We start from the raw sequence: 27,150 nt of genomic DNA on the forward strand, positions 1-27,150 counted from the left end.
TATTGCCTAAGCTTTTACTTTGCTTGTTTAAGGAATTCTTCATATAGTCAGAATACTAATTTTTGCTTTAGTTTTATGTGTTGTGAAACTTTTATTGCAGAGGTTCACAAACTTTCTTAGTGCCTTCAGTGTCTCAGTAAAAGTTTTGACAGTTTTTTGTCACTTAGAAAGAAATTTCTAACAGTCTGTTTGTTAACTAGGAACGTAGCTACTTGAAAAAAAATGACACTTCTTTGAAAGGAAAATATTTTTGTTAAATTGTTAATTAGTTCCTATTAGAATGCATGTGCCTGTCAGGTAGGTCACACTTTCTCACACCTTGAATTAGATTTTGTATCACCATCCTCATTCTTAATTTACTTTTTACATTTCTTATTTTATGGATTTTTGGAGGGAGGGATTTAATTTTTATCATAACAACTGCTGGTAATCCAGTTTTTCAAAGAAGTAATGTTACTGACTGATGTTGAAACTGTATTGTTTTATTAAACTAGTAGATATGTAGTGTCAAACTGATTCTGAGTATCACCAAATTTCCCTGGAAAATTTAAAATATTTGCAATGTATTTTTGAATTTGCTGTAGTTCTGCCAGGTTCAGTTTTGAAACTGAGTCTATATAGATATGTATGACTTGTCCTACAAAATTTTGCTTGCTTGATTTATGACTATTCTTGCTATTTACTTACCATTTTTTATATATTAGATATGCAACAAATATTTGTGAGAGCTAATAAATTAAAGATTAAGCAAATTGTCATAACCAGTAATTTTCACAAGCTGAATTTTAATGGGGTATGTTTCTATTATAAAATTTTCAAAAATCCAGAAAGACTGGTGCAATCTTTCATCTAGATTGAATAGTTTTTAACATTTTGACATATTTGCATTATTTTTTTAATAGAAACATCTGAAAATATGTAGAAATCATTTCCTTTATCTCTAGTTAAGTATGCATTGTCATTACACCTAAGAAATGCTTCCCTCATCTGCTATTTACTAATGATCTGTTTTATTTTTGATATTAAAATAAAGATTTGATTCCTGTTTTATTTTTTTGTTTTAATAGTGGCCAATCCGCCATGGTATAGTTGAAGATTGGGACTTGATGGAAAGGTTTATGGAGCAAGTGATCTTTAAATATTTAAGGGCAGAACCTGAAGATCATTATTTTCTTTTGGTAAGCACAACTTATAATTTCAGTGAAGAAATTTTTGAAGAAGCTTAATTAGAATGTTTTCATTACATCTGTACTCAATAGGCTATAATTTATTTGTCATGTATCTAAAAACATTGTGATAAATCTGGATCATATTTTAGTATCTTTAACTGTAAATTTGAGGGGAAAAAGTTGGAAACATGACACTTTTTTTTAAATTAAAAAAATAGCAGGTGTGATTTTTATTTCATTTGTGATTCTTGCTAATAAAATATGTAATTTAATTTTTAAACTTTTTTTAATCAAAGCAATGCATGTTTATAACTTTAAAAATTTAATCATTATAGATTTAAGAAACAGCACTTTCCTTCCTAACCTCTCCCTGCTCTTAAACACTTGATTCCCCAGAGGCACACGCTTTAAAATTTTAAAAAGTTCTCCCTGATAGTTTTCTCATGTATTTCATTTGTTATTTTAAATATTAGATACTGTAACTTCCTACTAGGAAAGATGAGTATTTTGTTCTTTTCCTTTTGTCCCCCCTCCTAAACACAGTATCCTTATCTTCTTCATCTTTCTGTGATACAGTTATATCATAATTTTGGGTAAAATTAATATTTTATTATGGTGATTGTGAATATATATATACACATATGTGGATATACATAGACATAAATACAAAGTTTAAAGAACGTTGCAGTGAGCACCTACAATCTAGACTCAGCATTCAGTTTTGCTGTAATTGTCTTAGAACATCTGTTTATTTGGTTATCTTTCTATTACTGCATCTTACTTTTTAAATCACTGCAAAGAGTTGGAGATTGAGTCAATTCACCCCTAACTACTTTAGATACGTTATCATCAACTAGAGTTTATTATTGTTTATATTTTTTTCTTTTCTGTAAAACTTACTTTCTGTAAAATCACACATCTTAACCCTACCATTTTATTGGTTTGACCAGGCATTGGCAAACTTTGTCTAAAGGTAGATAGGAAAGATTTGTGGCTTTGTGAACCATGTGGTCTCTGTTGCAGCTGCTTAGCTCTGCTGTTGTAGTAGGAAAACAACCATATGCAGTACTTAAATGAGTGGCTGTGGCTGTGTTCCAGTCAACTTTTATTTACAAAAAGAAGTGGTAGACTAGATCTGGCCTGCAGGATGCATGATGTGTTAATCGTTGCCCTTCTCTAGTTTTGACAGATGCATATGTCTGTGTAACCCAAACCCTTATCAAGATACAGAACATTACAATTAAGCTGCAAAGTTATCTCTTGCCCTTTTCCAGTTAATCCCTACCCCATCTCTTGGAGGCAACCCTTGTTCCAATTTTTTTCCCACACATATACATTTTCCTTATTTTTGAGTTTCATATAAGTAGAATTGTATAAAATGTGCTCTTTGGTAAGATTTCATTCACCATAATCTTGATATTCATACATGTTGTTGCATTTGCTGCTTTTTTTTGCTGGGTCATACTCTATTGTATAAATATGCCTCACTGCCCATTTCCCTGTTGAAAATCACCTGGGCTGTTCCAAGTTTTTGATAGTTATGAATATTTTGGGTATTGTGAATGTTCTTATACAAGTCTTTTGTGAACATGTTTTTATTTCTCTTGTGTAAACACCTAGATAAGGAATTGTTGTGCCATAGGGTAGCTGTATGATTGATTTTAAGTTTCAGAACTTTTCCCAAAGGATTGTACCTTTTTTCACACCCACCAACAATGTGTTATTGATCCGGTTACTCTGCATTCTGTCTAACATTTCATATGTGTCAGTCTTAGCCATTCTGGTGGGTGTGAGCTTTCTCATTTTGGTTTTAATTTGCATTTTTCTGATGACTGATGACATTGAGTACTTTTTCATGTGCTTAGTAGCTATTTGTATATTTTCCTTGTGAGATCTTCTGATTAAATTTTATTTTGTATAGAATTCTGTTTTTCTTGGAGTTTATAATTTAACTGCCTTGGTTTTTTTAGTTTGCTTAATTTACATATAACTATTACTTAATTATCTCCAAATTCTTGAACGTAGTCCAAAGCCTTCCTAAATAAGTTTAAATACATCAAGTAGTTTAGAAGTTAACGATCTGATCCCAGTTAATTGAAAAAAAATTTTTATGGTGTCTTTTAAAATCTAGAACATGATTTTATTTGCAATGAATTGCAAGTTGTGCTCATTAAATTTAAGGACTTTTTCCTTAACCCCAGGTCAAAAAGATAATTCTGTATTTCTTAAATTTAAAGTTTTACATTTCAAGTTTAACTATTTGAGATAACAAAAAGAATTTAATAGTCAAATCAGACTCATGAGAATAATGTCTTATGTGGTTTCAAGCTTGGTGATATAAAATGATTTAGGTATTCCTGAGACAAAGGTGAACCACGAAGTTCAGGATTTTGGGTGCTGTTCCTTCGGTCCTTTCTTACCTCACTGGGATATGTTCTGACCCAGACTTACCCCATAGGTTTCTAAGGGATGTGGTGTATTCAGTCACATAATTTAAACTGAAGAGAACTGTGTAAACATCTCCATTTTACACTCTTGTTATATGTATGTATAGATCTATTTGAATTCTTTACAGTTTTTCGTTAGCCTGTGTGTCTTTGTACCTCTGAGTTTAATGATTTTTATGTAAATATAGTGTTTGAAATATATTATTTCTCACTTACAATTTGTCTATAAAGTTACCACAGTATTCTGATATTGCCTATTTAAATGTTATTCAATTTCATAGACTGAACCTCCACTGAATACTCCAGAAAACAGGGAATATACTGCTGAAATAATGTTTGAGTCCTTCAATGTTCCTGGCTTGTACATTGCTGTACAGGTAAGCAAGTTTAGATGTCAAAATAAACATGGCTCTTAAATTTTAACCTGGTTTAATTTAACCTTAAAATATTCGTGTATTTTTCTTAATTTCAAAACATATCGTAGTTTTCTATTGAATTGATAATTTATTTCATTAGAACAGTGGAACTATTTAGTGAGTACAAGAGAAGTGTTAAAAGGAAGTAAGTTGTTGGGTTTTGGATAAATTAATAAGGCCTTTTGGAAAACAGAAATAAGGGAACTAATATTTATTCAGAGTTCATGTAAAAACTTTGTATACACATTTATTTACCCTTATAACATTCATTGTGTCCTTTTTTGTAGTCTGTTTTGAATTAGTTACCACTACGTATGTTTGACCATTGTCACCATTGTGCTCCTCTGTATACTGTATATCACAAATCCCTCTAATGTTTTGTCGAATTTAATTTGTATGGAAATAAATCTGTATGGAAAGTGGAATAGTTTTTCTCCCCTCTTAGTAACAGAGCTTACTTCTTACTTGTTTCTTAACCCTGTAGCAAATGTGATCCCTGGCATATCACAAATGCTTAATAGGTATATAAATTATTGTGTAGTTCTGTTAGCCCATAATGACTATGGTGTGATCCAGTGTTAAAAGTAAGAGGATGGTCTAGTTACCTTTCTAGATTCTTTTCAGCTATTATATTGCAAGTAGATAAAATAAAGCCAGCTTAGTACTGTTTTTAGTTAATTATCTTGTTTGAGGCTTGGATTTATATGAAATTTAGTTTTTTTAATTGAACTAGTTACATTAATTTCTTTGTAAATGGAAAACCATACTTTATTGCTTATGCCAAGATTGTTTATAGAAAAACATTTCATCAACTTTGTTTTCCTAATTAAATCACAGTATTTGGAAATGTTCAGTGGTCTATTCTCTGGTTATATTGCTTGTTACATATTCCTGAATGCATGTTGCATTTAGAAAATTTGGAGCCAATAATACAAGAGTGATGCTTGTGTATAGCCATGTATGTATTGAATAACTAATGATTGGTGGTTGTGTGCTTCTCTACCTTACTTTTACTTTTGTGTTTGTTATAGGGTAGGCCATATACATAGAATTTAAGTCCTATACTGTATTATCTCATGTTAGTCTCCTATATGTTAGTACTGTAGTATCTCATGTTAGTCTTCCACTTTTTTTTGGCTATAGGAGGAAAATGGCCCTCATTAAAATATGGAAATTTTATAAATATGCCCCTAAAAACTAATTTAAGGCTTTAAGTTATCTTAATAATATATAGGATATAAACAATTTTACTGTATAATGTAAGTTATTTCTGTGTATTTCCTTTCCAAAGATATTACGTTTACAATTGAATGAAGTTCTACAATAAAAAAAGTTTTTTTCTATTAACTCTTTATTTTCTTGCCTGCCATATTTCTTTTTGTTCAAGGCCGTTCTTGCCTTAGCTGCATCTTGGACCTCCAGACAAGTAGGAGAACGGACGTTGACTGGTACGGTAATAGACAGTGGAGACGGTGTCACTCATGTCATCCCTGTGGTAAGGATATTTTAAAATTACTGAATAAGATAGCAGTTAACATCTAGCAAAGTTTAATTATATGGATTAATGCCACCTTTTAAAAAAACTTGAAATATTATATTTATTTACTATAATTTGGTCATTGCTCAGCTATAGTTGTGTTTTGCTCACATTATTAGAATTTTATAAACAAATTCCTTTTTTTTTCTTTTTTGCTATAGGTTTGTACTGTAGTTAAAAATAATTAGAAAATTATTAGAAGTTTCCAATTTGTAGTTAGGAAATGATGAATTACAATATCTGGAATGGAAATGTGCTTTTCTTGTCTTAAAAATGGAATTCAGTTTTCCAGCTTAGATTTATGTTAGCCAGTGAATGTGCTAAGTCATTCAGCCATATTCGACTCTTTGCAACCCCATGGACTATAGCCTGCCAGACTCCTCTGTCCGTGGGATTCTCCAGGCAAGAGTACTGGAGTGGGTTGCCATTTCCTACTCCACAGCCAATGAATAGTTTTTCTTATTCTTCTTCATTAACAGATTTCATACTTGTGTTAGCTTTCTACTAAAATGGCAGTTAGTTGAAAGCACATGACCATCAGTGACTTTTGGGGAATTACATTTTTTGAATTAAAAAGCTCAAGTTTTGTTTGTGCTTTGCATGGGTTTAATCAAGCACATTTAAAAAAATTCATCAGATTGGATTATTTATGAGAGAAAGCATTTTTCTGCCAAAGCCTTTCTACTTCTAATTTTTATTGACAAATAAAATTTTTTCATTGTGCCCAATAGATTCAGAATTATTGCTTGAATTCATACTGATTGGGTTGGTATATATAGAAATGTTTCTCTTTAAAAAATTTTCTATGTTATATTGAATATCATGCAAAGAATGAAATTGTTTTGAACTTTTATTTCTTCATTATTATTATTCCTCATTTTAATGCAGTGGGCAACCTCTGTTGACAATTACATCCTCAGAGTGATTATTAGGTTCAGTTCAGTCGCTCAGTTGTGTCCGATTCTTTGTGACCCCATGAACCGCAGGCACGCCAGGCCTCCCTGTCCATCACCAACTCCTGGAGTTCACTCAAACTCATGTCCATCGATTCGGTGATGCCGTCCAGCCATCTCACCCTCTGTCTTAGGTTAGATGTCATAATTCACCCTCCTGATATCATAATAGTTTTAGTAGTACTTGCCCTTTTTTTTAAAAAGAAAGAAACTTTTTTGAGCTGTAATTCACACGCCACACAGTTCATTCATTTATAGTGTACCATGCAGTGTTTTTTGTATATTCATAAACTACATCATTACCAGAGTCAGTAAAAACATTTTTATCACTCTAAAAAGAAACCTTATATCTTTTAGCATTCACTCTCCCCACTTACCTTTAGCCCAGTCTACCTTTTCTGATTCTATAGTTTTGCTTGTTCTGGATATTTCATATAAACGGAGTCCTGCACTCTTGTGATTGTCCTCTCACATAGTCCAGTGTTTGTAGCATGTCTAGTACTTCACTTATTATTATTGCCAAATAATATCTTTTTATATGGCTATTCTACATTTTATTGTATTGCAATGGGGGATATTTTAATATCTTGGATATTAGGGTGTGTCTATTTTGATAGCTTTTTATAATTTAGTTGGCATATTTTTCTTAGTGCTACATATTCTTTTCCTTTTTTTTTTTTCCAGAATGAGAACGATAATAGCAATCTGTTTAATAAAACTGTTTTGAGGATTAAATAATGGATACATGTATACTGCTTAGAGATACATAAAGATTCTTAAATTGTTCATTTAAAATTCTCATTTTAACCTCAAGATCTACATTGTAGGTTATATTATCCTTTAAGGACCTCAGTTTACTTACTTATAATATGCAAATGAGTTCCTTAACATCACCAAGTAGGTCATGGTGCTAGGATTTGGACTTGTTCTTCCTGACTGCAGCCTTTTCTTAATATCTACAGAGTTAAGCAATAATGTCTTTATCCTTATAATTAATATTGGAGTAGGTAATTTGCAAAAAGAAGCTACCAACTTGGAACAGTTTTATGAAGCATATTAAGAATTGGGTATTCCTATTATTTTTTCCTGCATTCTTTTGAACTATGGAGTGTTTTTTATAATTTCATTTTATCTTTTTTACTGACTTGGCTATGCTGTGTATTTCTTTGTTACTGTCATTTGATTTTGGTGAGTTTTGCTGTATGGTTTATAGTAAACATCTCTAACTTACCATAATCTAATAATAATATTCTACCTTTTCATAAATAACAAGTTAATGAAATTTAATTTTGTTACATTATTTTTGTACTTGTGAGTTATAGTAGTAAATTTATGAATTCATTCTGTAAAATTATTTGGAAGTATTATGGTGCATGGACTATGTCAGACTTAAGTTGGTACCTACTTCATTATAAATGATAGAAAATGTGTGCTAATGATTAAATTTCCTACAATGCAATTTAAAATTTTTTCTGAAATTATAGTAAATTTATAATGATATCCTATTTGAAGTCTGTTATATAAAACCTTTAATACTTCTAAAATTCACTATTTCTTTGTTGTTGAGTCATTTCAGTCTTTGTTATAAACTCTTAGCAGTGGGATAATAAATCTAACTTGCCATTCTTATTCATGGTGTCTGTACAGTATTGTAAATTCTGTGGTAAGTTAGCTGTAAAGAATACAGTTGAGGAATAAAGACTAGAAGAATTTTCCTGGAATGAAGCAATACTTAAGGATACAAGTGTAGTAATCTAAGAAATTGGTCTTTAATGATTAGTTCAGGTGATTGTTGAAAACATTGAAAGTAAATTTGACACTTTTTCCCCATCTAGGCTGAAGGGTATGTGATTGGCAGCTGTATTAAGCACATTCCAATCGCAGGACGAGATATAACATATTTTATTCAGCAATTGTTGAGAGACCGAGAAGTAGGAATTCCTCCAGAGCAATCCTTGGAAACTGCTAAGGCAGTGAAGGTAAAAAATAATGCTGTGAATATAATTCAGTTAGAAATTAAAGTCATGTTTATAATATTAACAGGAAAAATTCTTAAGAACAGTAGTTTAAAAAAAGCTTTTGTTACCCAGTTACAAACCACTATTCTTATTTATATTTTTTCTCTGTATTTCTTATAGGAAATTTTGGGGGCTTAGCAACTTGCTGCTTGCTCTCACCACATTTCACATTTGAGAGGACTAACATATAAGGACATTTATATAAACTGACTTCAACATAGTTACTGTCTTTAGTAAAATAAATGCAACATGCCTTGGAGGTACTGTGGGTTCTGTTCTGACCCACTGTGGGAAAGGGAGTATCACAAAAGAGCAAGTCACACAAATTTTTTGGTTTCCCAGTGCATTTAAAAGTTATGGTTACACTACAGTCTATTAAGTGGCATTAGCATTATGTCTATAAAATGTACATACTTTAATTTGGAATCCCATACTTTAATTAAAAAATATTTATTGCTAAAGCATGCTGTCATCTGATAATGCAGATGCCAGATATCTTCAGTTTGTAAAAAATACACTATTGGCGAAGCACAGTAAAATGGGGTATGCCTGTAATTAGTTCACTTCAGAGTCCTCACATCTCAATTTTCACTGATTTCTTTATTTCTGATTCTAACAGTTATCTGTTACAACAAAATTTTTGGTGTCATTGATTCATTGGGCTATAGGATAGATGCAGTGGTTGGTTCAAATGATATGGCAGATAGAAGAAAAATGTGAAGTATGTTTTTATATATGCTTTTCATAAAAGCAAAACTTGCCAGGTAAAGATAATTCCATTGATTTGACAGTCTTTGCATGATTATAGTGTTTTCCTTGCTTATCGGAGATTAGGAATGAAAATGAATTTACCACTTCCTAGATAGTAAAGGAATTTGTTAATGGTTGCCAAAAGTCACCTCAGAAATTTTATTTACTGAAGCATAGTTGCTCTAATATATATGTTACAGGTGTACAGCATAGTGAGCCATAGCTTTTAAAGATCATACTTCATTTAAAATATTGGCTATATTCCCCATGTTGTATAATATATCCTTAAAGTTTATTTTATACCTAATAATTTGTACCTCTTACTGTATTATAATTTGTGTGGTTATGTCAGGTATTTATTCTGCTATTCTTTGTGTATTTTATCTTTTCTCTTTGATAAAATATAAAGTCCTTTAATTATTGAAACAGTATAAAATTTTGTATGACATTAATGAGTGCTTTCATGAAGTAGCACTGAAATATTAGAAATCGACTCTTTGTTAAGTCTTATTCTATTTGTATGTGAAGCCCAGGAGATGAGCTGTTTATTTGTACTATACATATGATAACATCCTATCATAAAATTTTCTTCATCTTAGTCTCTGAATTTTATTTTCTGAAGATATTTTTTCATTTGATGTTAGTTAACTGAAAATAAATACCATTCTGTTTTGCTTTTCCTAAAACAAGAGGGAAAAATTACTCTTCGTTTTCTAGGAGCGCTATAGTTATGTCTGCCCAGACTTAGTAAAAGAATTTAACAAGTATGATACAGATGGATCAAAGTGGATTAAACAGTATACTGGAATCAATGCTATTTCAAAGAAAGAGTTTTCCATTGATGTTGGATATGAGAGATTCTTGGGACCTGAAATCTTTTTTCATCCAGAGGTAAGTTTTGTTTCTTTTTTTAAGATAGACTTGTTTTGAATTATGCTGCAGAAAATATTGGTTAATAGTATCAGAGAGAGTTAATCTCAGGAACTTTTCTTTTGAATACTAAAGTGCTGTAGTGAGTAATCTTTACATCAATGTATGTTCTCATCAGCACTATAAAGTATTCCTATTTATATAGATTTTTGCTGGGTCATAGTATGTGTTTGGCTTTACATTTTTGCTAATCTGATGTTTATGAAATGGTATATGTAATCATTATTTTTATTTCTTTTGAAATTTCTGATTTCAGTGTCTTTAATTTGAATTAGAGACCAGAATTTATTATTTCTAGAAGTCCTTTTATTTTTTAACTGAAAAGTTTCTTAATTTTTAATTGTGATATTTAAATCAGTAGTGGTCTAATCTCTATCATGTGTCCAACTTACTTTTCAGTTTGCTAACCCAGACTTTACCCAGCCTATCTCAGAAGTTGTAGATGAAGTAATTCAGAATTGTCCTATTGATGTCAGACGTCCTCTCTACAAGGTCAGTGTTTATAGCAAAATTGTTATTCGAAGTCACACTTTAAAAAAATGTGTTTATTTTCTTTCTGTTGGTGAATGTAGATTTAAAAACACGTCTAAACTTCTCTTTATGTAAAAGTTCTATTTATTTATTTTTCTCTACTAATACAGAATATTGTCCTCTCTGGAGGTTCAACCATGTTCAGGGACTTTGGACGTCGTTTGCAAAGAGATTTGAAAAGAACTGTAGATGCCAGGCTGAAATTAAGTGAGGAGTTGAGTGGTGGTAGATTGAAGGTAGGTTTTCTGAATTATTGGTGGAAAGGTTGATGGTGCCTTGATTATTGTATTGGAAATGTAGAATGTCTGCCAGCTTTCTTTGGAAGGTAAGAGGAGCCTGAGGTACCTAATGGAAAGTGGTTAATTTTATAGATTAATATCCATGATATTCTTGGTCATTCTATTCCTCTAGGATATTACCTATATTTCTGGAAAATACGACAACCAACTGCAGTATTGTTGCCTGGAGAATTCCATGGACAGAGGAGCCTGGTGGGCTGTCATGGGGTCGCAGAGTCAGCCATGACTGAGTGACTAGCACTTTCACTTTCATAGCTATGAGAGAGATTTTTTTAATGTTCATCTCACAAATAATTTACGTATATAATTTACATATACTTGTTGCATATTCCAGGAATAATATTCTTTATGAGTCTACAAAATATTAAATACCTTTTATAGCAGGACAACAAAGCAGAGTTGAAAGAGACTGTTGTGTGATTTCACCTGTTTTCACACACTGACTTTATCCTCTCCAATAGCAGCCTCATAGTGTGAAACTAGATTGGTGGTACAGCAAAATAACCTTTCAATTTCTGTCCTGTAATTTTGGGCTTGCTGTCAAAAAAATCAAAATTAACTTCAAATTCTCAGATGACTGCTTTCTATAAGACAAATTTTCAGTAAATTTTGTTATATTTTCATTATATGTGGGATATTGAAGCAAAACATTGATTCAGAGAATATGTTACTACATAAAACACATTTATGCAACTTGGAAAATTACCAAGAATGAGGGCTTCATCCGAGACTATCAGTCACCCCAAATTACTTGAAAGTAGTAGATACAGCACTCTGTGGTTTACTGCTGTTTGAAGAATTGCATGATAGCTGACTGCTTTCAGCCCCTAAATTTTGATTATCTTTAAACTATTCCTTCAGTTCAGCTCAGTCGCTCAGTTGTGTCCGACTTTGCGACGTCATGGATTGCAGCACGCCAGGCCTCCCTTCCATCACCAACTTCCGGAGTTCACTCAAACTCACGTCCATCGAGTTGGTGATGCCATCCAGCCATCTCATCCTCTGTTGTCCCCTTCTCCTCCTGCCCCCAATCCCTCCCAGCATCAGAGTCTTTTCCAGTGAGTCAACTCTTCGCATGAGGTGGCCAAAGTACTGGAGTTTCAGCTTTAGCATCATTCCTTCCAAAGAAATCCCAGGGTTGATCTCCTTCAGAATGGACTGGTTGGGTCTCCTTGCAGCCCAAGGACTCTCAAGAGTCTTCTCCAACACCACAGTTCAAGAGCATCAATTCTTCCGTGCTCAGCTTTGTTCACAGTCCCAATTCTCACATCCATGCATGACTACTGGAAAAACCATAGCCTTGACTAGATGGACCTTAGTCGGCAAAGTAATGTCTCTGCTTTTGAATATGCTGTCTAGGTTGGTCATAACTTTTCTTCCAAGGAGTAAGCGTCTTTTAATTTCATGGCTGCAATCACCATCTGCAGTGATTTTGGAGCCCCCCAAAATAAAGTCTGACACTGTTTCCCCTGTTTCCCCATCTATTTGCCATGAAGTGATGGGACCGGATGCCATGATCTTCGTTTTCTGCATGTTGAGCTTTAAGCCAACTTTTTCACTTGCCTCTTCCACTTTCATCAAGAGGCTTTTTAGTTCCTCTTCACTTTCTGCCATAAGGATGGTGTCATGTGCATATCTGACAGTCTTGATCCCGGCAGTCTTGATTCCAGCTTGTGCTTCTTCCAGCCCAGCATTTCTCATGATGTATTCTGCATAGAAGTTAAATAAGCAGGGTGACAATATACAGCCTTGACGTACTCCTTTACCTGTTTGGAACCAGTCTGTTGTTCCATGTCCAGTTCTAACTGTTGCTTCCTGACCTGCATATAGGTTTCTCAAGATTCTGGTCAGGTGATCTGGTATTCCCATCTGTCTCAGAATTTTCCACAGTTTATTGTGATCCACACGGTCGAAGGCTTTGGCATAGTCGATACAGCAGAAATAGATGTTTTTCTGGAACTCTCTTGCTTTTTCCATGATCCAGCGGATGTTGGCAATTTGATCTCTGTTTGCTCTGCCTTTTTTAAAACCAGCTTGAACATCAGGAATTTCACGGTTCACTTATTGCTGAAGCCTGGCTTGGAGAATTTTGAGCATTACTTTACTAGCGTGTGCTGCTGCTAAGTCACTTTAGTTGTGTCCGACTCTGCGACCCCATAGACGGCAGCCCACCAGGCTCCCCCGTCCCTGGGATTCTCCAGGCAAGAACACTGGAGTGGGTTGCCATTTCCTTCTCCAGTGCATGAAAGTGAAAAGTGAAAGTGAAGTTGCTCAGTTGTGTCCAACTCTTCGAGACCCCACGGACTGCAGCCCACCAGGCTCAGGCTCTTCCGTCCATGGGATTTTCCACACAAAAGTACTGGAGTGAGGTACCATTGCCTTCTCCGACTAGCGTGTGAGATGAGTGTAATTGTGTGGTAGTTTGAGCATCCTTTGGCATTGCGTTTCTTTGGGATTGGAATGAAAACTGACCTTTTCCAGTCCTGTGGCCACTGCTGAGTTTTCCAAATTTGCTGACATTGAGTGCAGCACTTTCACAGCATCATCTTTCAGGATTTGAAATAGCTCAACTGTTGGAGTACAGTAAAAAGTGGTGGTTTAGTTTTTAATGACTGATTGCAGCTAAATAAAAATGTTTAAATATTTTTATGCTTCATACACATTTCTAACTAAGAACTGAGAGATTTTTTTTTCTCTCAGTGATGTCAGCACTATGCTAACATATCTAATAATATAGGAAAAATCATACATACTAGAGTACTCCACCTCCTTATCTTTTATTTTACTCAGTAGTTATAAAATGGATCTTTATAACATCTTTATATATCTGTATTTAAATCTTGCTTTTTTTTCCATCAATCCAATTTTAAATGACAGTCAAATAGCGATTTTTTAGTAACAAAAAGCCGTATCTTTTTGTGATACATAAATTAAAAAAAATATTTTATACCAAAATAATTTCATAAGGTAAAACTGTTGGCAAATTCTAGTGGAATTCCTATATATTCTTCTCCTAGATTTCCAAATTTTAACATATTTGCTTTATTTTTCTATTTTTATAAATATATCCATGTATACAAATAGACACATGTATCTTCCTGAACTATTTGAGAGTGAGTTTCAAATATAGCCTGTTACCCCTAAATGTTAGTGTATATATTTCCTAAAAACAGGCCATTACAATTATCAAAACCAATATATATATATATAATTTTTTTTTTTTCCTAGTCTAGGGTTCAGTCCAAGATCATATGTTTGAATTTGGTTTCATTTCCCTCTTGTCTGGAAAAAGTAGTCTTTTTTTTGTCTTTTATAACTTCAGTATTTTTGAAGACTACAGGAAATTTATTTTGCAAGCTGTTTCTCAGTTTGGGTTTGTCTGATATTTTCTTATGATTAGGTTCAGATAATGCATTTTTTGCAGTAATAGTACAGAAGTGGATGTTGTGTTCTTTTTACTGCATTGGTTTGCCAGATGCATGATTTATGTTAAGTTTGATCACCTGGTTAAGTGTGTCAGGTGTCTCTATTATAAAGTTATTGTTTTTTCTTTATATTTAATAAGAATCTTATAGGATGATACTTTCAGATTATGTGTAACTGTCTTGTTTTTCATCAAAGTCTCAGCCACTGCTTATAGCATCATATTTTGTTATTGCTGTGGTAGTTGCCAAATGGTATTTTGCAAATTCCATTATTTCTTCTTTGTTTCATAGTCTCATTTTACTGTAAGAAAGAGTATGTTTTCCCCCCTTATTCATTCATTAATATCCCTGAATTCCTGATTTCTCAGTTATTCTCTAGGTGCTATCATTAATATTATGATATAACATACCATTAGTACTATTATTAAGTTTGATGCTCAGACTTTCTCATATTTGACTAGTAAGAATCCTTCAGAGGTGGCTTTTATTCCTTTTGTTGTCGCCCCAGTATTCTGCAGGTACATCCTAACTTTCTGAAATAGCAAGATATTGCAAGTTCATCTTGTACTTTCTCTTCTCCAGTCTTGAAATCAGCCATTTTATTTCAAGGCACCCGTGTTCCTTTTAGTGGAGAATGCTTTTCTTGTCTTATTCATAAAATAGACAAGCAACAAGGATTTTACTGTATAGCACAGGGAACTATATTCAGTATCTTATAGTAACCTCTAATGGAAAATAATCTGAAATCTATCTATGTATCTATACAGATATGAATTACTTTGCTGTACACCCAGAAACTAACAATATTGTAAACCAACTGTACTTCAATTAAAAGAAACCAAGATTTGGACACTAGATATATATTCAGTTGTTACTGAGGGGTCAGGGCAGCTAGGCCTTGTTGGCAGTCAGATGTAGTATGTGTGTGTATGCATATAAATCTAGCTCTCTGTATAACCTAAAAACTACAGATTCATACTGATTATAGAAGTTCCAGAGTACTGTAAGGTTCATTCTAGCCTTATACCTTCCCATATTTGTAATGCTCTTCTCTGATGGTAAGAAACCAGCCTTATGTTTGTTGTTTGCTCAGTCCTAGAATACATATATAGTAGTTTCAGAATTATTGATCCATGCCACTGTGAGACATAGACTGACTAATGAGAGTTCAGTGTTTGCTTAGTTTTTAGCTTAACCCTGAGGGCGTGGTCCTAATACTGTGTTCATGGGTTACCTGGATTAGTTCTTTTCCCTTTACGGTGGTTATATTTTTTAAAACAAATAATAAAATTAGCTTAATTTGTTTCTGTTACATTGTTTTGCCCTGTGTACACCCCCACCTCCACATCTTTTTTTGTTTGTTTTTGAGTGTGTACAACTAAGGTTAAATAATACAGGAATTGTTATATGAGTTTACCATTGAACTGATCTTACTATATCTTTTATAGCCGAAACCTATTGATGTACAAGTCATTACACATCACATGCAACGATACGCAGTTTGGTTTGGAGGATCTATGCTGGCTTCCACAGTAAGTGAGATGAAGCTTACTTTAAAATTTGACTTTTTTGTTTTAAAGATGAAATAATTTATCAACTTAAACAATTTAGAGCAACAAGAGAAATTTCTTAAGTTTTTATGTAATATTGCACAGCAAAGTTTTAAAATTGGACACACATAAACATAGTATTTTTGAAAAGTGGAATTCATTTGGACTTACTGGTTTTTTGGGGTGGTTTTTTTGTTGTTGTTGATCTTGCTAGACATTTTTTGAGTGAGCACTTCTTTTTAAAATTTATTTAATGTAGTATTTTTGGCTGTGCTGCATCTTCATTGCTGCACGTGGGCTTTTTCTAGTTTTAGCAACTGGGGGCTGTTCTTCATTGCAGTGTGCAGATTTCTCATTGTGGTAGCTTCTTTTGTTGCAGAGCATAGGCTTAAGTCTGTAGTAATACAGGTATCAGAAGGTCATTGTTTTTTCTGTACAAATATTTTAAAATATTAAGAGTTACCACATAAGAAGTATGATGTTCTAAACTGAGTCAAGGGAATTAATAGGTTACCTCTCCCAAACCAAAACATGTTAAAGTCCCTTTGAAAGATACTTTAAATGTTAACATCCTTTGCCTAGTAAATAGTGGTGTTCTATCCTGTAGTACATGGAGAAGGAAATGGCAACCCATTCCAGTATTCTTGCCTGGAAAATCCATGGACGGAGAAACCTGGTGGGCTACAGTCTATGATGTCGCAAAGAGTTGTACACGACTGAGCGACTTCACTTTTTTAGCTTTATCCTGTAGTACACAGTATAAAATAAAATGTAAGAAATTTATTTGAATTATTGAAAACTATACAACCTTGGATTTCAATAAAAGCATTTAAAAATAAGAGGTAAAAGTTATTTTCTTCCTTAATTTGAATTGTCTTCATTTGTGATGTCTCTGTCACCTAGTTGAGTGTGTAACTTTCCCCTTGAAGAAATGAGGTGATAGACTATGGAACAGTCTGTCTATACCAGACCTTCAGTGAGGAAAGCAAGTTCATCTAGAAGTTTTTGGAGCATGACCTAGAATATATCACCTGTAACTTATATGAATGCTGCTGCTTTTCTTGTTTCAGTGTACAGTGTGGGAAAGCCACAACAGAATAGTTGGGCATTTGAGATTCAACCTTCCATTCCATTCAGTTTTTCCAAAATTGAAAATTTTCAGGAGAAACAGATGTTGAGGAGGGGGATTGGAGAGACTTTTGTCAAATGCTCATTTTCAGTTTTGGTTATAGACTTGTAGCTGATTTTGAGTCACAGTTGCTAGAATTTCAAAGCTTTGTTCAGCTACCATGAATGGACTGATAAACGTTTTAGATTTAACATATTTATCTTAAAGCATGTCGAAAAGTGTTACATTTTTGACCTTTCCAAAAATCTGTTTTTATTTTCAGCCTGAGTTCTACCAAGTATGCCACACCAAAAAGGATTATGAAGAAATTGGACCTAGCATTTGTCGTCACAATCCAGTGTTTGGAGTCATGTCGTAAAATTGGCTTCATAGTTATTGGGGTTAGGGAGGTGGGGAAGAAAGATTACCTGTTTTGTCTGGATGGCTGGTTTTAAACCTGACTTGAAATAATAAGACCAAACATTAATTATACAGGAATATTTTAATAAGTATATCAACATGCGAATGTAGAGGAGAGCCAAAATGATTAAGTGTTTTTCTTTAGATTGAATATTTGAATCTTACGTGTATCAAAAAGAAGTGGGTTTTAGTTCTTTCTGTGCCCTGGTATTTTGTATATTATTGAATTATCCGAGATTTGATGGGATTTATCAGTATGTAGATAGCTCTATAATGCTTGAATTGTACACTTTGAAGTGTGCAATGCAAGAGCTTGTTTATATTTCATACTTTTTATACTTTGAGGAAAAAAAGTCAAAGAAAAACTAGTATTTGAGGGTAAAAAAAAAAAGTGACCAAGTAAAGGATAAATACAAAAAATAGCCTGTGAGACTTGGCGTACACACACACTCATGGGATTCCAGTTATTATGAAGTGCTTCCACCCTCCTGTGCCCCCCAATGGTTTTCTTTGCAAGTGCTTTTGGAACTAAGAAGCTAGTGTCTTGGATTAACTGATGCCTGCTAGTGCTTTCTGATTACTCGCATTCTGTTTTCTCGCTTTAAAGGAAAAGTAAAGACAAGACTGTTGGACCAGTATTGCAGTTCTGTAGTGTCATTTCTTATTAAAAAATGAATAATTTGATTACCCAAATTGGTATATTTAAAGCCTAACACCATTCTAATAAAGGCACAAATTTCTTTTTAATACTTGTTTCAAGCTCTTTAATCTTTATAAGTTAACTAATAAATCTATTTTCTTCAAACCTCTGCAATAGTTCTTTAAAATCTCAACAGTTGGTTAGTGAGCTGACTTTTTTATGTGCTCTAAACAAATAATTGTGAACTTTTAATATGTTGAGTGCTTTCATTTTGATAACTGGATCTCCATTTGATACTTTCATTTGTATAACCCATTTGCAGTCCAAAAATTTTTTTAGTGCCAGTCCCTGACATATGGAAAGTTAATTTTCATTACATTTTAAAATATCTGGATCATGAAGAACAAGTGATGAAAATAAATTAAAACTGAATTACCTGTTCTAATGTTTTTTTTTTAGAAGCAGTGTCATTCTACTTTGTGTTTATATATTTATATGCTTTTTATTTCTGTTGAAATAGTAGAATTCATTGAAATCTCTCTATATATATGGTAGAAAATTTCTTGTGAACTTGAAATTTTGCCAGTTATTTATAGAAGACAAATGAGAGATGTTTTATAGGCTTTTAGAACTTAAACAGTAATACTAGTGAACACTTGAACTTCATTATCCATGAAAATAACACACAGGATTAATATTAATATATACTTCTGTCCAAATTTTAAAGAACAATTAAAGTGTTTTTGTCTTTAATATAGATCTGAGGAGTAAACTTTAGTTTTTATTTAGAGTGAATATGGATGTTTAAAATTATATTAATCATTTATGTGAATCTTAATTCTTTGAGTGTGACAGTCAGGAACATACTGTATGTTGTAAAGTGGTAATCCTGTCAGGATCAAAGATCTTGTTTTATTTGAAAAAGTATTTCATGAACATTGTTAAAAAAAACTGTTCAAGTAGTACCAAAGAGTACATAGTGAAAGATTTCTTTCCTACCCTAGCCTGTCTCATTTTTTCCCATCATTACACTCTTAGAATGTCTTTTATGTCCTTGTAATTTTCTGTGCATATGGGAATGAATATAGCTCCCTTGTTTTACAGAAATAAGAGCTTACTATATATACTGTTCTGCACTTTGCTTTTTCAAAGATCTTTTGATACAGAACTAAATTAATAAGCATTAAAGATTTTATCCTCCTGGCCCAAAACAGTATTATTATTAGTATTGTCATAACTGTCTTTTCCATCTGAGATGATTGAATAGTAAATAAATAAACTTGAGAGTCAGAAATTTTGTTTTAAGCTTAAACTTACTTGGGGAAACAAGAAGTCTCTAGCCTTTCCTGTATGTTTCCTGGTGTATAATATGATAGAAACAGTACTCTTACGTCCTTTACATCTCTCCTGTCATTGTATATCATTAATTTATTGCACCCTTGGTTGTATATGTGTAGAGGTTGGCCAAGGTGATTAAAACCTGTAACACCGATAGAAGAAACTGCATAAGCATGTTACATGGGAAAAACACCAGACTGAAGCCTGAAGCCAGTTGTTGAAATTTTTATTCTAGTTCTACAGATTGATAATACAACTCCTTCAACTTTTATTGTTGTTGTTATTGTTAAAACATGAAAAAACTATTTATATAATCATGGACATATTGTTTGAACTTGCTGGACCTTAATTCAATTTATATATAAGATAGTAGTGCTACCTGGAGCTTCCCTGGTAGCTCAGCTGGTAAAGAATCGCCTACAATGCGGGAGACCCTGGTTTGATTCCTGGGTCAGGAAGATTCCCTGGAGAAGGGATAGGCTACCCACTCCAATATTCTTGGGCTTCCATGGTGGCTCAGATGGTAAAGAATTCCCCCCGCAATGTGGGAGATCTGGGTTCGATCCCTGGGTTGGAAAGATCTCCTGGAAGAAGGCATGACAACCCACTCCAGTATTCTTGCCTGGAGAGTCCCCGTGGACACAGGAACCTGGCAGGCTGTTGGTCCATGGGGTTGCAAAGAGTTGGACACAACTGAGCGACTAAGCATAGCACAGCACAGTGTTACCTGGATTAACGATGCAGTTTTTATGAGTTGTGACACTATAACCTAGTCTTTTTGATTAATCTGTTTGTGGTTGTAAAGATGTTTGTAAAGGTCTCTTTTTTGATAGGCAGGACTTTTAATCAATTGGAAATACTGACGGACGGAAATAAAATAGATGATGGCTCTCTCTAACATGATGTTTACTCTTTGGTAAGTATAGCTTACCCTTAAAATCTCTAAATGGTGTATACTGCAAGTAATCATCCTGTTCTGATTGATCTTCCTTTTTGATAAGAGATAAGGCAGTTAATCTATTCAGGTCCCTTAATATACATATTTTGGTTTGTTTTCAAAGCTACTTTAACAAATGGAAATAAATTGTTCTTGCAGTTTCTAGAAATACCTTCAGAAATAAAATGAATGTGTGGATAATAGGCTGTTATGTTCTCTATTCTTAATCTCTAGAGAAGTCCTAGAGAATATATCTATATGAATAAAAACTTTCAGATAACCCTAAAGGTGGTACTAGAGTACTTGTAACAATGTTGAGGAAATTATTTGTAATGTAAAAGCTTATTTGTGTCATTGTAAAGAGTGCTGTTATAAATACTGGACTTTCTGTCACTAGTGAAGTCCAGTGAATTTCTGATTTTCTTACCATCCCATCTCTGACTCTTGTGACCCCGTACTCCCTGATATTTTGTAATTCATCATCAGTAAGCTTGAGTACCTTGGATAGCCCTTGGCAGTCTCTTCTTTAACTGTTAGCACCAATAATCTCAGCTTCGGTTAATGGGGACTAAATATATTAGCCAACATACAAACCAAAATATGTGCCGACTCTAGGAGTGAAGCATTCTCTCGTTCATATTGGAATCCTGTGCTTTAGAATATGTTTCTGTGTAATAGCACTAAGTCTAGATAGGTGGCCTGGTGCAGAGTTGTTATTCAGAGTTTATAAAGAACTTTCACAGCAAATTCAGAAAATAAAGACTTTATTTTTATAATTAGTTCCATATCACATCTAAGCTAACCTTAAGCAACAATGATTAGATCTGCTTGTAAGTATGAAAAGTTTTTAGACATTAGTGGAAAAGGATTTCATAACACCTCAGTACTATATAAGTGTTCATCTCTCTTCCACATTTTCCCCCAGCATTCCAGAGTTTTCTTTATAACCTGCTTGGTCTTGGTAGAACCTTGACAAAAACAAGTTAAAATCTATGGTTGTCTTTGGTATTCTCTATGCCATAACGCAGTTTAACTGATAAATTTTTAACTTGGAGCTGAAAGGAAATAACACCTATTTGAATTTAGAGTTACTTTAACATTGTTCCAGTGTCACAGGCACAGTAAAAAAAAAAAAAAAGAAAAATAGAAATGAATGATTTAGAAAAAGTGGCAATTGGAAAAAAACCTGAAAGAAGAAAATAAGGAAATTAAAAATTAGGAAGAAGAAAAGTATTGTTCTTTAGTTTGATTTTGCAAATTATTATTCTTGTACTGTTTTCCAGTGTTTCTTCACTTTTGGTGATTTTTGTATATTACATTTAAAGCTAAGATGCTGAGTCAAAATAGTTTTAGTTTTATTCAGACGCTACAACTCATTTATACTCTATATAGTGCATCAAATCTGGGGCCTCTAATCTCACAGGCATTTCTTGACTACATACTGTGATTCAGGCACTGCATGAAGGTGAATAGAACATCTGCCCTGAGCTCAAAGGCTAATGTATTAGTAAAGATGCTCTCGGAGGAGTGAGGAATATTTTGCCCAGAGTTTTGCGAAATATCATGTTAACTTAGAATTTCTTTTTGTAAAGATGGTGGTAGTGGTAGTGGATTTTAGGGAGAAAACTCAGGTGAAGTGGAAAATACACACACAATGTAAGTGTGCTAAGTCACTTCAGTCCTGTCTGCCTCTTTGTGATACTATGGATTGTAACCCACCAGGCTTTTCTGTCTGTGGGTCTCTCCAGGCAAGAATACTAGAGTAGGTTGCCGTTTTCTTCTCCAGAGGATCTTCCTGACCCAGGGATCAAACCCATCTCTTAGTCTCTTGCATTGGCAGGCAGGTTCTTACCAACAATCCGACCTGGGAAGCCCAATATAAGTGTGGCTGTGGTTTAAAATTAGCTTCCCTGATGGCTCAGAAGGTAAAGAATCTGCCTTCAATGCAGGAGACCCAATTTGATTCCTGGAGTGGGAAGATCCCCTGGAGAAGGGAATGGCTGGCTACCCACTCCAGTATCCTAGCCTGGAGAATTTGTGGACAGAGGAGCCTGGTGGGCTACAGTCCATGGGGTCACGGAGTAGAACACGACTGAGTGACACTTCCAACACTTTATGGTTTAAAATTAGTATTTTCTGTGTGCCTGAGATTCTTAAAATACTGTAAATGTTATCCAACAATAGTTGACAAAAGTGAAATCTTATAGTAGGGTTTGTCTTCCATATGCTCTTTTTAGGGCATTACAGTATTTCCTGGCACATTGTGGTGTTTAGGCAGTGTCTGATAGATGACTGAATAAAAGCCATTTTTCACTTTGAAATGAAAACTTTGAGTTACTTGAGTATATAGCTTTTTTCGTTAAAAAGTGTCTATCAGAAAACTTAAGACTGAATTATTACTGTTTTTTAATGCCAGTAGTTTTTGCCTTAAAAGTAAAACAGTGACACTTTACATAAAATAGTGGGGAATCATTTAAGTGATCAAATTTTCTGAAGTAGATTTTCAGTAGTTCCTTAACTAGGTCTTTGATCATTTTGAAATCTCTGATGTAAATGACCATGTCTCTCAAAATCATCGCATTGTACAAGGCTAATTGAAATGTCCTGAAATGTTTTGTAACAGTATCAACAGTAAAAAAAACACTGATTTCTAGCTCTGGTTTTTATTGATCAGTTATGATTTGTTCAAATTTCATTTTAAACCAATTTATTTAGAGGTGATGACTTCAAAATTGCCTCCGTTTTCAATTAATAAGTCAGTGGTATGGTAGGCTGTTAATTTATTGGAGGTTTATTAGAAAGTTAATACTGAATTAGAACCACACAGTCTTTCTCTTATTGGCCATACATGGTATCATTCCCAAACAAATTCTTAATAATCCATTGTCAGAAGGCTGGGCAGTAAAAAAAAAATCCGAGACTTGTTTTTGGTGCCATGATGCTTAGCTGAGATATCACATACATTCATGAGATGATGAAAGTACTTCACAGGGCACTTAGTATTGAAATACTGCTGGTCTTTCCTGAGATCCTGAAAGAAGAATAAGATTTTGGTAGTTGGAGAGTAGATGGGGAAGATGTTTTAGTTATAGAAGAAACAGCCTGTGAAATGATTAGTAGTTGGGCAAAGAGTGAGCATGTGATTGTAGACAAGTTTGAAGAGTGGGGCATAAGATGAGAAGGCGTCTCCTTCAAACACTGACTTAAAAGTTGATGCACTTAAGGTTGATATCACACCCAGATTGACATTGGTATCACTGGGGAATTTTCAAAGTTTGGTCTACTTAAACTCACTTTATAGATGAGGAGACACATTGACTGTGTGAGACCACTTGAGTAGTGGCAGAAGACTTGTTGGGAATGATACTTGTTATATTGAATAGCATATGGGTTTTTCCCAAAATTTATTTGGCAACATTGCTTAGCCTCTCAGACCACTCATTCTCTTGGGAGAGCTCCTACCAGCACTCTTGTGCTAGATGCTGTTTACAAGAGGAAGGTATTAAATGACTCATTGTCTACCAAGTTGTGCATGATGCCCATAGTTACCAGGCCAAAGGGCTGAATGAATATTAAGAGCCTATCAGGATGTCTATTTGAGACAGAATTAGATGTTAAGAGGCAGTGGTCTTTAAAAAGAAAGTAAAGGACACTTCATATTCAGAACAAGCTTTGGAATTTTAAACTGTCCCAACGTAGGTGAAATGGCATATTTGAGCTCTTATGCATTTTGGCCATGTAGCTCTAAAATGCTAAATTTATGTACCATATTTCAGTTCTCACTAATACAGAAATTTAAATTTGTCAGTGGCTTAACTATTTTTATTTAGTACCTGAACTGGTTTTAAAAACAGAAAGCATTTTTAGACTACAAATAAAAGTGAAGTTTATGATAATGTTAGGAAGTTATCATGGCATGTAGGAAGTGCTCAAATATTTCTTGGAGAAAAGATCTGGTTCAAAAAGGACTTGTGGAAATGATATTTCTGATCTTGTCATTGTTTTGATCCAGTAATTTAAAAGAATACTTATGATACAGGCAGGGGATATCTGTTTTAAAAATAGGTCACAAATTTGGCACAGATTAAAAATTTACATATCCATTTATAGCTGTCTTTAAAATTCATCTTTTGCAAGATGATTCATTGAAAAAGTTCAACACTTTATATATATTTTATATTTTAATAACTTCAAGGATTTGCTAATGATTTCACATTTGGATTGCATTTGAGTTGTATGTCTGAATTCATCTGTCACTGATATATCTAAAAAAATACATATATGGTTATTTGATCTGAGCATTACTATTTTCCTACCTAATTTTCTTTTCCACTTTTATAAAATGGAAGTAACAACTCTGGACATTATTCCTTAAGGCACTGGAAGAATGAATTAAATGGTTTTAAGTACTTTTTCCCCAAGGAAAAAAATAACGACTTCTTAAAACCCCATGTAGGAGACTACACTTAATCTTTAGCATTTTTGTATTCTTGAAATTGAAGGTACTACTTGTTTTTACCTATTTCACAAAGAAGACACATGACTTAAAAGACATTTAACAGATGGAAGGAGTAGCAGAGGTAGCTTTTGAGTTTTAGTCTTTGAATCCATCCACTAGATGTCTCTGTCTTCTCCATTAATAAATGAATATATTTCGATTAGATATGCTGCTGTCAAGAGCAGTTTGGATCTGGGTTATACCAAAAACATTCACTTTCCCATTTAAAGGATGCCATTTTCAGCATGACTTTTAAAAATGAAATATTCCTCAGGCTGTTTTCATCATTCAGAGTGTGATTTATTCTGCAGTATTTGTTTGGAACATTCTGTATGCTAAATACTGTTCAAGATGCAGGGACTATAATAGCAAAACAGAAGTGGTATTTGCTACCTGAACTGTTCTTTAAGGTTAGGCTTTGTTCAGTTTCTCTTTAGTGATGTAGATCATTGGAAAAATGCCAAGTTAATTGCAAAGTCAAAGAAGTTAAGATTGGTTACATCTCATGTTACAAATACGTGATTTGTTAATTGTCTTAAATACATGCAGACTTGAGACACCCACCAACTTAAGTTTTCTAAGGTTAATATATAAAGGGTAAATGAAGGTTTCTTATCAGAAAAAAAAATTAAAAATTACCTCCATTTAGCAATATGTGATCAAGAACTCCTTGAGGTGGTGTGTTTTACCCATCAAACTGAACCTTGGGTGACAATAGCATGAATTGGTTTGGCCAGTTGCTCTTCCTATTTTAGTCTGATCTGAGGTACTGTGGTTTGGCCTAAGAATTGTGATTTCAGTTTTATATTCCAGAATGTATTCAAGGTATGTATACCCTTTTCTGGACATTGGTTAGTCCTTTGCAACAGAAAATCTCAACTTTTTTTTTTTTTTTTTTACTGCCATCATAAAATTACAACAAGAACTGGGAATTTATGGTGTTCTTAGACCAGGGGCTGTGTGCTCTATGTCACCTACATTCTTGGCAAGATCATTTCCCATTCCCCAGCAGCTTTCCTTCTTAGGCCCTTTATATTCTCAAAATGAGCACCAATAGCAAAAGGAGATGATTAAAGTTCCTTCAGTATTAATAAGTGGCCTTGAGCCTTAGTAGCAAAGAAATGAACTGAAGTTATACTGTATCAAAGAAGCATTTTTATTTCCTTATGTGCTGTTAGGTTTTCTCCCATTGCTACCTCTTAAAATGTGCAAGGTGAACTCCAGTAGAACAAGCCTAAAGCTAACTCTTAAAAGAATGCTTTATTGTGAGTTTGAGGGCTGTCACTTCAGATTGAGATAGAGCTACCTGAAGTTTAATGCAAATGTTTTACGAAGTGGAATAAATGCCTGTGTGTTGTCTTGACAATACATAGATACTAGGATTTTAAGTGACCTTGAGATACTCTGGAGAAAGAACTTGCACATTGCACCAGGCAGGAGACCTCTGGCTCTGTGACACAGCTGCAGTAATGCATGTCTCTTGTCTCCCAGTTTCAAGAAGGGGCTCTACAAATTGACTGAAAACAGTCTTTTATGGGGAGAGGCCTTGCTGACGTCTGTCATCACTTCTGCCTCTGAACATTTGTCTGTTTTGAGATCAGGGCCAGTTGCCCTAGATGTGGCTGGTCAACAGGGCATGGTAGAACATCATTACTGTGCTTAGTCGCTCAGTCATGTCCAGCTTTGCAACCACATGGACTGTAGCCCACCAGACAACTTTGTCCATGGGAATTCTCCAGGCAAGAATGCTGGAGGGGGTTGCCATGCCCTCCTCCAGGGGGTCTTCCCCATCCAGGGGTTGAGTCCAGGTCTCCCACATTGCAGGTAGATTCTTTACCATCTGAACCACCAGGAGAGCCCAGAACATCAGTAAAGAAGTCTTGTGTTCACCACATTGTAGTACATTTACCCTAGAATTATTAAACTCAGAAATTCTAGTGCCATGTCTTTTTATGTATGCGGACAGCATGTCTTGTGAACTACAGCTTTTTGTACTGTCTGCTGGTTTACACCCACCAGACCAGTTTATAGACATGCCCTACCAGTGTGTTAACATTTCATGATGCAGTGAGTGGGAAGTGTTCTTAAGACACAAAAGCCCTTAAGAGTGACTTTTGAAACAGTTTGGTGGTGGTTTCAGGGGCTCTGAAGAGCTCCAGCACCATAGTCTTTATATCAGCACAG

General features: G+C 34.0%; 1 protein-coding gene across 3 annotated transcripts in view; it reads left to right on the forward strand.

Moving 5' to 3' along the window:
• The window catches only part of ACTR3 (actin related protein 3), a 54,776-nt gene extending 35,289 nt beyond the window's left edge, over positions 1 to 19,487 (forward strand). For 2 of the 3 annotated variants that reach the window (XM_069577769.1, XM_069577772.1), the window contains exons 4-12: positions 1,068 to 1,178; positions 3,898 to 3,993; positions 5,420 to 5,527; positions 8,358 to 8,501; positions 10,008 to 10,181; positions 10,620 to 10,712; positions 10,862 to 10,987; positions 15,924 to 16,007; positions 17,417 to 19,487. In XM_069577769.1, the coding sequence (XP_069433870.1) occupies positions 1,068 to 1,178; positions 3,898 to 3,993; positions 5,420 to 5,527; positions 8,358 to 8,501; positions 10,008 to 10,181; positions 10,620 to 10,712; positions 10,862 to 10,987; positions 15,924 to 16,007; positions 17,417 to 17,512 (1,032 nt within the window). In that variant the 3' untranslated portion in view covers positions 17,513 to 19,487. The remainder of the gene's footprint in view (positions 1 to 1,067; positions 1,179 to 3,897; positions 3,994 to 5,419; positions 5,528 to 8,357; positions 8,502 to 10,007; positions 10,182 to 10,619; positions 10,713 to 10,861; positions 10,988 to 15,923; positions 16,008 to 17,416) is intronic. The other variant, XM_069577770.1, reaches the window with a different exon arrangement.
• Positions 19,488 to 27,150: the final 7,663 nt, after the last annotated feature.

Source organism: Ovis canadensis, chromosome 2 (assembly GCF_042477335.2).
Source record: "Ovis canadensis isolate MfBH-ARS-UI-01 breed Bighorn chromosome 2, ARS-UI_OviCan_v2, whole genome shotgun sequence".
Taxonomy (NCBI): domain Eukaryota; kingdom Metazoa; phylum Chordata; class Mammalia; order Artiodactyla; family Bovidae; genus Ovis; species Ovis canadensis.